This window comes from Schistocerca americana, chromosome 7 (genome assembly GCF_021461395.2).
Source record: "Schistocerca americana isolate TAMUIC-IGC-003095 chromosome 7, iqSchAmer2.1, whole genome shotgun sequence".
Taxonomy (NCBI): domain Eukaryota; kingdom Metazoa; phylum Arthropoda; class Insecta; order Orthoptera; family Acrididae; genus Schistocerca; species Schistocerca americana.
The window spans coordinates 64,320,985-64,333,114 of NC_060125.1; the positions used below are offsets into that span (position 1 = coordinate 64,320,985).

At 41.1% G+C, this 12,130-nt stretch overlaps 1 protein-coding gene across 1 annotated transcript in view; it reads left to right on the top strand.

Moving 5' to 3' along the window:
* The first annotated feature begins 703 nt into the window (after positions 1-703).
* Positions 704-12,130, top strand: part of LOC124622598 (carboxylesterase 4A-like) — a 140,650-nt gene continuing 129,223 nt past the window's right edge. Inside the window, exon 1 of the mRNA XM_047148351.1 lies at positions 704-844. Coding sequence (XP_047004307.1) covers positions 776-844 — 69 coding nt within the window. The 5' untranslated portion in view covers positions 704-775. The remainder of the gene's footprint in view (positions 845-12,130) is intronic.

Below are 12,130 nucleotides of genomic sequence, written 5' to 3' on the forward strand. Positions count from 1 at the left end.
TAAATAACTAAATAAAGGAGCTCTGTTTGCATTAGAGGAATGTTATAAGCGTTAAGCGTTTTTATGTGTTTGCTACCTTTTTGTTCCAGCTTCGACGAAGTTTGAAATGTTCTCCTGGGGAAATAACAGTGAGTATTCACTGAGTAATCTTGTATGCGATAACTGTCAGCTAGCAGATGAACCAGTGACAGATATTTTAGACCACAGAAAATTAAAGTTATGTTAATAGGCTGCCACACAACAAGCAAGGAGATATCTCGAACATCGAGATGTTCATATTGACCTTTATTGTGCCACTGATCAATGTGCTACTTATATTGAAATTGCTAGAGACGGAACAACCAGTCTTGGCTAGGCCAGTAGTCATCCGAGATCTATTAAACGAAAAATATCCAAATATTCACCTTGAAAAACTTAGAGGAGCAACAGAAACGGAACTTGGGGTAACATTTCCGAGATCTGAACTCTACATCTCTCAGTTTCTAGTCACGCGTGTTGTGAAACGTTCACGCGTAGGCTACTAATATTCTCAAGTCTGTCCACGTACCAGCGCTGATATTGACGTTATGTTACGCATGTCATGTTACGCAATTTTCGTCGATTGCTTACGAGATCTCTAATCGCACCATCTCCGCAGCGATAGGAACGTATATCCTGTCCTGTGAGTGTTCTTGTACTGTTTGGCGTACCGTAATCTGTCTGGAAGCCAGGGTGTGACGGCGCTGCTCTCCATTATAACAGTTTCGCTCAACCTCTTGCCGACTCGTTGTCTGACATGGGTACTCACGTTCAAATGGCCATGATTGCGGTGTCGTGCGTCGTATCCCTTCTAGCACCGTGCCTGGTAAGTACGAAAAGCACATAGTATGGCCAGACTATACTAATGCGTCATTGGTTGTGTTATATACTAACGAAACATAGAAAGAAAAGGCCTCTGAATCACTAGTTTACTAATAATGATGTTTTATTAAAATGTTATACGGGTTCTAAACAGTAGATTGTCTTAGTGCAACCCTCCTCTAACTGCAATGCATTCCTGCACGGGGAAGATCATAGCGTGTCAGTTGTTATCTTCGGCGGTAGTGTTACATGCTACGATGACCTGTTTTCACCACAGATAAAAGGATTCAGTTGGGACGAGATGCTGTATCACGATGACCCGCACGTGATGCTGTTTTTGAAAGTATTTCACTTCCAAACGAGCAGTGCATGATACCTTCAATGACTACCGTAGAAGAATCTTATTGAAAGGCCTCTCATAAAACCTAAAGAAATTCTGGTTATGTATAAAGGCAGTCAGTGGAACTGAAGTTGGTGTCCAGACACTCATCGACGACACAGGCATTATTGATGGTAACAAAGCAAAACCGAAATTCTGAACTGCGTTTCCGAAAGTTCCTTTGCAAAGGGAAATCGAGGAATACTGTCCAAGTTCAATTCTCCAATCACTGCAAAGATGGCTAACATAGATATAAAAGATAGTGGCATCCGGAAAAAAATTGAAATCGCTAAAACTGAACAAAGCTCCAGGGTTCGATGAAATCCTTAACAGAATAAATCCAGAGTTTGCTACTGAGTTAGCTCCTCTTTTAACGAGACTTACGTTAAATCAGTAAGTGGCTCGAAACAGCATATAGAGAAACTCCGGGATGATGATGGAATTGAAACAGAGGATGACACGCGTAAAGCTGAAATACTAAACACCTTTTTCCAAAGCTGTTTCACAGAGGAAGGCCGCACTGCAGTTCCTTCTCTAAATCCTCGCACAAACTAAAAAATGGCTGACATCGAAATAAGTGTCCAAGGAATAGAAAATCAACTGGAATCACTCAACAGAGGAAAGTCCACTGGACCTGACGGGATACCAATTCGATTCTACACAGAGAGCGGGAAAGAACTTGCCCCCCTTCTAACAGCCGTGTACCGCAAGTCTCTAGAGGAATGGTGATTGGAAAAGAGTACAGGTAGTCCTAGTCTTCAAGAAGGGTCGTCGAGCAGATGCGCAAAACTATAGTCCTATATGTCTGACAGCGATCTGTTGTAGAATTTTAGAACATGTTTTTTGCTCACGTATCATGTCGTTTCTGGAAACCCAGAATCTAATCAGTAGGAATCAACATGGATTCCCGAAACAGCGACCGTGTGAGACCCAACTCGCTTTATTTGTTCATGAGACCCAGAAAATGTTAGATACAGGCTCCCAGGTAGATGCTATTTTCCTTGACTTCCGGAAGGCGTTCGATGCAGTTCCGCACTGTCACCTGATAAACAAAGTAAGAGCCTACGGAATATTAGACAAGCTGTTTGGCTGGATTGAAGAGTTTTTAGCTAACAGAACACAGAATGTTGTTCTCAATGTAGAGACGGCTACAGACGTTAAAGTAATCTCTGGCGTGCCACAGGGGAGTGTTATGGGACCATTGCTTTTCACAATATATATAAATGAGCTAGTAGATAGTGTCGGAAGTTCCATGCGGCTTTTCGCGGATGATGCTGTAGTACAAAGAGAAGTTGCAGCATTAGAAAATTGTAGCGGAATGCAGGAAGATCTGCAGCGGATAGGCACTTGGTGCAGGGTGTGGCAACTGACCCTTAACAGAGACAAATATAACGTATTGCGAATACATAGAAAGAAGGATCCTTTATTGTATGATTATATGATAGTGGAACAAACACTGGTAGCAGTTACTTCTATAAAATATCTGCGATTATGCGTGCGGAACGATTTGAAGTGGAATGATCATATAAAATTGATTGTTGGTAAGGCGGGTACCACGTTGAGATTCATTGGGAGAGTCCTTAGAAAATGTAGTCCATCAACAAAAGAGGTTGCTTACAAAACACTCGTTCGACCTATACTTGAGTGTTGCTCATCAGTGTGGGATCCGTACCAGGTCGGGTTGGCAGAGGAGATAGAGAAGATCCAAAGAAGAGCGGCGCGTTTCGTCACAGGGTTATTTGGTAAGCTTGATAGCGTTACGGAAATGTTTAACAAACTCCAGTGGCAGACTCTTCAAGAGAAGCGCTCTGCATCGCTGTGTAGCTTGCTGTCCAGGTTTCGAGAGGGTGCGTTTCTGGATGAGGTATCGAATATATTGCTTCCCCCTATTTATACCTCCCGAGGAGATCACGAATGCAAAATTACGGAGATTTGAGCGCGCACGGAGGCTTTCCGGCAGTCGTTCTTTCCGCGAACCATATGCGACTGGAACCGGAAAGGGAGGTAATGACAGTGGCACGAAAAGTGCCGTCCGCCACACACCGTTGGGTGGCTTGCGGAGTATAAATGTAGATGTAGATGTAGACTATACGTAGATGCCTCGAACAAAAAATCTTTAGTTATTGAATGGAAGATCTACAAGATAGATAGAGGAGCTACGAAACTACCATCTACTTTGACACCCATTTGTTGCAGAATTTTATAAAGTTGAGCTCAAACACACTACGATATCTCGAAAAGGAGGACCTCATTATAGGACATCAAACGAAACTTGAGAGCGAATGGAGGATTTTTTGATAGAGAGGACGCAATATTTTGTCCTGGATAGGAAACACATCGGTATGTGCAGCGAATATGCAACGTGGCGTGATTCTGACATATAACGGACATCTGGGCAAGAGATTAATGTGGCATTCGAGTCTTTCCGAAATGGTGTGGTTCATGCTGAAACGTGAACTTTGGCGAAGTAATTGTGAAGTGCATCCAAACAAGAGCAGCGTGATGTTATTCTTTTCTTGGCTGCCAGAGGACAAACACCGGTAGACATCCGTCAGAGAATAAATAATGTGTACGGGGCAGCATTTCTGACGAAAATCGCCATTCTGGAATGGTGGGGCAAGTTCATGGTAACGCACTTCACCATATCGCAAATGTTGTAACGCAGAAGTTAGCCAACTCAATTGGGAGACACTCGAACACGCGCCCTATATTCCTGATCTCTCCCGACGTGATTGTCAAGCCTTCTGTCCCTTGAAAAGAGGCCTTGAAGGACCGACGATTGCTGTCGGATGAGGCTGTGTAGAGGGCAGTTACGGTCGTCTTCATGCAGCAGGACACAATTATTTACCAAATGAGTATCTTGAAACTGGGGCTTCGATGGGATGATTGCCTCAACGGCCACGGCGATTTGGGGTTGGCATATCGATTCTGGATTGTAAAGCCTTTGAACGGAAACATTTTGATGGTTCCTTATAACTTCAGGCATGCCCCAAGGAAGTGTGCGTTGTGTGTTAATGATCTGACAGACATGATTAATAATAACCTCAGACTTTCTGTAGCTAATGCAATCAGTCTCTGAGAAATGCTGCACGAGTACTTAATGAGATCCTGATGTGTAAAAATGATAGTTAAGTGGGATGAATAGGAAAAACAAACCCGTAATGTTCGTTTATAGCATTAGAAGTACCCTTCTTGACATAGTTACGTCGTTTAAATATCTGGGCACGCGAGGGCTGTGGTGGGGGCGGCGAATGGTCGACTTCAGTTTATTCAGAGAATTTTAGGAAAGTGTGGTTCACCTGTAAAGGAGACCGCATATAGGATGCTGGTGGTACCAATAATCTCGAGTACCGGTCGAGTGTTTGGGATCCGTACCGGGTCGGATTAAAGGGAGACATAGAAACAGTTGGGAGGCGGGCTGCTAGATTCATTACCGGTAGATTCGAACAACACGTGTTACGGAGGTGCTTCGGGAACTCAAATGGGAATCTCTGGAAGGAAGGGGACGTTCTTTTCGAGAGACACTATTGAGAAAATTTAGTGAACAGGCCTGATAAGCCGACTGCCGAACGTCTCTTCTGCCGCCAACATACATTGCACGTAACGACCACGAAGATAAGATACGAGAAATTAGGGCTCATACTGAGGTATATAGACAGTTGTTTTTCCCTCGCTCTATTTGTGAGTGGAACAGGAAAGGAAATCACTAGCAGCGGTACAGGGTACCCTCCACCACACGCGTACGGTGGCTTATGGAGTATCTACGTAGATATAGATATTTAAAACTGGTGTAAAGATTGGTAACTCCTCTAAATATTCAGAAATCTAAAACTGTAAGCTTCACAACACGCTACAACGTAGGATCCTATGACTACATTATCAATAATTCACAACTGGGTATCAGTCAACTTACACAAATAACCATGTAGAGCCATTTGTGAGGATAATAGGAATTATTCCATTAGCTTCATCGTATGTAAATCAGCCTAGACTTCGGTCCAATGATAGGAAATTGCTTACAAAAGACTCTTGCCAGTCGTCCTGGAACATTATTCAAGTTCATGAAACCCTTGGCGAATAAGATTAATAAGTTATATCGGACGAATACAAAGACTTGTTTGTTTTCTTGACCCACGGAAGAGCGACACGGGTTTCTTCAGTCCTCTGAGAGCAGATCGCATAAACAAACAATGCCACCGTCTTTACATATGCATCCACAAATCTTTTCCTGATTTATAATCTATTTATTTTTCAACCGTGGACCTTGGCCGTTGGTGGAGCGGCTTGCGTGCCTGACTAATGAGACAGCCGTACCATAAATGCAACCACAACAGAGGGGCATCTGTGGAAAGGCCAGACAAACGCGTGGTTCCTGGAGAGGAGCTGCAGCCTTTTCGGTAGTTGCAGGAGCAACAGTCTGGATCGTTGACTGATCTGGCTTTGCAACCAAAATGGCCTTGCTGTGCTGATACTGCGAATGTTTGCAAGCAAGGGAGGCGACAGCCGTAATCATTCCCGAGGGCATGCAGCTCTACTGTGCAGTGAACTGATAATGGCGTCCTCTTGGGTAAAATATTCCTGAGGTAAGTTACTCCCCCATTTTGATCTCCAGGTGAGGGATTCTCAGAAGGATGGCGTCATCAGGAGAAACAAAACTGGCGTTCTACAGCTTGGAGCGTGGTATTTTAGATATCTTAATCGAGCAGGTAGTGTAGGACATTTAAAAAGGTAAATGGATAAGTTGAAGTTAGATACCTTTGGAATTAGTGAAGTTCTGTGAGAGGAGGAAAAGGACTTCTGGTCAGCTGAGCACTGGATTATAAATACAAAATCAAATTGGGGTAATACAAGAATAGGTTTAATAAAGAATAAGAAAATAAGAATTTGGGTAAGCTACTATCAAAGCATAGTGAATGCATTATCGTAGCCAAGTAGACATGAAGCCCACGCTCACCACAATAGTACAAGCTTATAAGCCAGCCAGCTCCATAGATGATGAAGTGATTGAAGAAACGTATGATGGGATAAAACAGGTTATTCAGATAGTTAAGGGTAATGAAAATTTAATTGTTATGGAGGACTGTAATTCGATAGCAGGAAAAGGAAGTGAAGGAAACATTGTAGATGAATATGGACAGGGTGAAAGAAATGAAACAAAGAAGACACCTGGTAGAGTTTAGCACAGAACATAATTTAATCATCGCTAACACTTGGTTTAAGAATCCTGAAAGAAGACTGTATACGTGGAAGAGAGCTGGAGACAATGGAAGGTTTCTGAAAGATTATAGAATGATGAAACCAGATTTTAAATTGTAACATATTTAGCCGGCCGGAGTGGCCGTGCGGTTCTAGGCGCTACAGTCTGGAACCGAGCGACCGCTACAGCCGCAGGTTCGAATCCTGCCTCGGGCATGGATGTGTGTGATGTCCTTAGGTTAGTTAGGTTTAGTTAGTTCTAAGTTCTAGGCGACTGATGAAGTTAAGTCGCTTAGTACTCAGAGCCATTTGAACCATTTTTTGTAACATATTTAGAGGGGACCATATGAACTCTGACCGCAATTTATTCGTTATGGCCTGTAGATTACAACTGGAGAAATTGAAAAAATATAGGAAATCAAGGAGATGACACCTACTAAGTTGAAAGAATTGGAGGTTTTTGAGATTTTCATATGTAAGACTAGGCAGTAAAAGGAATGCAGTAGAAGACGAATGGGTAGCTTTCAGAGACAAAATACTGAAGGTAGCAGAGAATCAAATATATAAAAAGAGAAGGTATAGTAGAAATCCTTGGATGTTACTGGAGATATTGAATTTAACTGATGCAAGGAGAAAATATAAAAATGTAGCAAATGACACAGGTGAAAGGGAATACAATGTTCTAAAAATTGAGATTGACAGGAAGTGCAAAATCTCTATGCAGGAATGGCTAGAGGACGAAGGTAAGGATCTAGAAGAGTATTTCACTAAGGGAAACGTATACCACCTACAGGAAAACTGAAGAGTCCTTTGGAGAAAAGAGAAGCAGCTGTATGAATATCGAGAGTACAGATGGAAAATCGGTACTAACCAAAGAAGGGAATGCTGGATGCTTATTCGTTATATGGAGGGTCTGTACAAGGAAAGGTGCTTGAAGGTAATATTGTACAAAAGAAAGAGGACGTAGATGAAAAAGAGTTGGAGATGCGATGCTGCGAAAATTTGATAGAAAACTGAAAGACCTAAGTCAAAACAAGGCGTCTGGAGTTGATGATATTCCGTCAGAACTCCTGAAAGCCCTGGAGAGCCTGCCATCAATTAAACTTGCACTAGCTGTAGCTTGCCACCCTTTGTCACAAACCATCACCTAAGCTTTAGACTGGCTTATTTCCATGCCCTATTTCCATGTTCTGTTTCCATAACTTTATCTGTCCTACTTAAGATGGTGTCAATATCTTCTTCACTTTCAGCTAAAACAGCTTCGCCATCCTCATATTTCGCAAAGCTATTCTTTTTCCATGTATTACTGCACATGCCCTTTCCTGCACCCTGATGTTTTTATTTCTCTTCTCGGCTGGGCCAACTAAAGGACCATGTGTCAATTTCAATTCCTTATTCGGTGTTCTCTTCTTCTCTTCCAGTATTCCTTCATCTGTTCACTATTTTTTTTCTTCCTGTCTTCTGATCATGTCAGATCATTTTCTTTCACTCTACTGCATTGGAATCCTTCCAAGTTCAGTAATTTTTCCTTAAAGACTTTTCTGCCAGTTGTTTCTCCGCCATTTATATTATTTCTTTCTACATCCTATTTAAAGTCATGGCACTAACTTGCTGCTGATTCCTTAGCTCCCAAAAAAATTTGGAGATCTGTTTGGTTAATCTACTTCCTTACATTAGAATATAAAAGTCCAGAAAATACGTCTTCTTTTTCTCATTACTTCTCATATGTTTTGTATGTTTCGATAAATTTCATCATTACTACGTAATTTCCATCCATCTATAGTTTTTCGTGGGCTTGATACTTTGCTAATGATTCACGTTTCTATTATTTATAATTTACCTAAATTATAGTTAAATGCTAGACATTCGCTTGCATATAGAAATTCCGGCTTCTCTGCTGCATTGTAATGCCTTATTTTTGCGTTTTTGCACAGGTAGTTTTTGTCCGAAAAGTCTTTCGTTATACCATATTCCTTTCCCATTTTATGCGGTCTTTCCTACATAGCAGTTATTTTCCAAACCATTTTCTTGGATTATCTCTCCAAGACTTTTAAATTTTTTAACCTTTTCAGTTTGGTCAATATTTGTTTTCTGAAATTTGCTTGAATTTTTAATGTTTGTAAAAAATTGTTTTCTCTACAGAAATTCTTCAGCTGATCTTTAGTGTCTATATCTTCTAAAAGATTAATTTATGACTTTTCAGAAAATACAAGCGAGACAGTTTATTTCAATATTTCCTCTTCTCAATCTCGGAGAGGAAAACTTATATTTATTCAACTTTTCATTCTAAATTCTCGCTGTTTTTTCCAGAACACATTTAAAAAGAAGTGGGAATAAGTCATCACAGTGACATGTGCCTGTGTTAATTTCTAAGGGCTGAGATATTTCTCCCACAAATTTCACTTTAGATACTGTGTCTGTAAGTGTTTCACGAATTAGATTTCCTAATTTATACTCCACACCAAATTTTCGGATTGTTTTATCTGTAAGATTGTCTATCAATGGACTCAACGGCCTTTTCGAAATCAACAAACATTACTACTGTATCTTTTGAATACACTTATCTGTAGTGAGTGATTAAATATTTGTTCAAAACATGATCTGCCCTCCGTAGCACATCTTGATATTCACCCAGATTCAGTGATGTTTTTACTCTGTTTCTTAACATCCTGGAAGATATTTAATGTGCAACTGGCAACAATTAAATTACTGTGTAGTTGTTAACGTCTTGTACATTGCCTTTCTTATGTAGCTGATGTATCAAGGCTACCTTCCACTCTCCTGAGATTTTTTCCGTTTTCCAGAGTTCTTCAAAGATTAATTTTAGCTCATTTTTTATTTTTGGCAAAGACATTTTCAAAAGTTCCTTTGTAACAGAGTCTTCTCCACTAGCTATACATTTTTGTTAAGTTTTCAATAACCTCTTCAATTTCTATGACAGTCTTCTGCTAGATTTTCATAAGTGTTGAGGATTCCAACTAATGGGCTGGTTCTGGACAATGAAGAAGCCAATAAGAATATTTTGCAAGCATTTCGTTATTTCCAGCGTTGCTTAAGCTAAGCATGTTATTTTCATTTATGAAATACACACTTGGGGTTTGGTATCTCTCTAGTCTGCTCTTAAATGTCTGATAAAAACCACAGGAATTATTTTTTGAAAGTTCCCCACAATTTCTGAAACTTTCCTCTTTTCAGAATCTCCTTTAGTTCTTCTAATTATCGTTGCTATTTTCTTTCTTTGCTGTTTGAACTGATCATTGTCTTCAATTTTTCTTGGGTATTTTCACTTGGTCCATTTTTCTTACCTTCTCTGTTAAAATTTCTTTACATACTTCATTCCACCATATTTCCTCTTTATATTTGATTGACCTAAATGTTTTCTGGGCAGCATTGTTAATTTCTTTAGATAATTTTGGCAAGTTGTCATGTTCAGTTATTTTAGTTTCATCTTAATACTTTTTACCTGAATCTTTTACTATCGTAATTCTGTCTGTACGGTATTTTACTAGTTTTTGTGATTTTCGTTTTATTGTATTACGTAGTATAGATTCATCGTTACTGATTACTTTGACACTCGTAATTTACTTGTAACTTTTAGAGAAAAGGTTGTATGACCTAACTGAAATTCTTCCAACACGAGATTTGGAGATATCCTTGTATTGTTCGTCCACCGCTAACAGTCGTCTGGCTTTTGCTAAGACTCCATATAAGTTGTCAGGCTGTGTAGCTTATTCATACTTCCTCAGCACCTCAAACACTTCTTGTACATTGTTGAATTCCTTGTCTTTCGTTTGTCTACAAATATTTTTCAAGCTAATATTCCTTCTCTGGTTCCTCGGCGTTTTCGGACACCAAATTGGGTTTCAGACAGTGCGGCTTCAACTTCTAGAGCATTCGGTTCAGGACGGTCCCCAGGCTGTGGTAGTGTTGATGTCGTTCTTTGCCTAACATGAATTAATTACTGATGGCACCGACTGTGCCTGCATGACTATTTGAAATAATCGTATAAAATATTGCAGCGTGGTGTAGCTCTCCGATTCCTCGGGAAGAATAACCACGCGTATTAATCGAAATAGATATGGATTAACTTGTAGGGCTAGACAGCAATTGTAGGTCCATTGTAGAGCTCGAAAATGAGTGGGGATAGCAACACGCAGTCTGTTATTTTTTTGTGTGAACAGAGCAGTCCTGGTAAAAACTGCGTTTATTCTTGAAGCATGTCAGTTCACAAGTTGTAAACGTAAAAAGGTACATAAATCCGACGAGCATGGGAAAAAACGGAGGAACAATTGCACCTGGGGTTTGCTACACAAGAAGAGTTTACCTGCATACCGCAAAATTATTTGCTACGGCAACAAGTGACCTCAATGGCACACGGACCCGGCGTCGGTAACAGCCCCATCTTTCATGGAGACGGCTTCAAGGTACGTCTCGTCTCTCTAACACTGCCCATCTGCGAGTGGGCTCCTGTACTAACCCGATCTTTACACCTCGATTAGCTCGAGAGAATCTGCTACAATGGCTCCTGGCAAGTTGCTATTCCAACTGTCGTGTTAGGCACGCGAAACCCCCCCCCCCTCCCCCACCAACTCCTCCCCTCAGGAACGACAAAAGAAAAGAACTTGTCAAGCTCCCTGGTAAGGTCGGAGTTTGCACGAGGCCTGAGATAGACGAGACAGACAGTATCTCTTGCCTACTCCATTGAGTTTGAACGTAACAGCCTCATTCTCACCTCCTGTTGTCCCAAGAAGTGCCCAATGTGCACAACAGCAGCAGAATTGCCAAAGCGACCATTCTCTCAGTGAAGTCCAGTCATCCTAGCGTTAGGTATTCAGCCAGGTGGTAATACGTTGGAAGAGTTTGACCAGAAACATGACATTGTACACGTTAGGTGTTAGCAACAGATTACAGAAAGTTGCTGTGAACTGATAACATTCCCTATTTCTCTATGATTTTATTCACACGTATGTTATAAACTGAGGCACTGAACGCTCACGGCCATATTTCAGTTTGCGGTGCTGTGCGCAAGATAGCAGTCGCAACATGCCCAACAAGTCGTTGGAAGTTCCCCTGCAGAAATACTGAGCTATGATGCTTCTATAGCTGTCCATAATTTCGAAAGTGTTGCCGGTGCAGGATTTTGTGCACGAACTGACCTCTCGATTATATTCCATAAATGTTCGATAGGAATCATGTCGGGCGATCTGGGTGGCCGAATCATTTGCTCGAACTGTCCAGAATGTTCTTCAAACCAATCGTGAACAAACAATGCTGTTGGACGAACATCCGCAACTGAGCATTATACCAGAGGTTGAAAATACCGCTTCAGTTGTAAATTTCTTTTATTATCACACAACATGTTGCGGCACTTCCGCGTGCTCTATACGATGTTAGGCAGGTGTACTAGTTTCTTTGGCTCTTAAGTGTAACACCCGTTTGTTACCCTCGTCTTGGGCTCTTTCTCACCCCTTTACGTCCTCTGAAATTAGTCAGCGTTGTTTGTTAATGGACGTTACTCCAGCACTCCCACTGCTGTGCGGCACCTCGCGATGATACGTGATAAAAATGTCACTGCTGTTCTTTCAGATACGATAAACCTCTTACAACACCGATAAGGCGTAAGTAACACAAGAAACTTAATAATCTGAGATAGTTGAGTCTTTGCTTCCGTCGTCCTGAGATAAACGATTGCGCAATTTTCACAGAGTGTAGCCG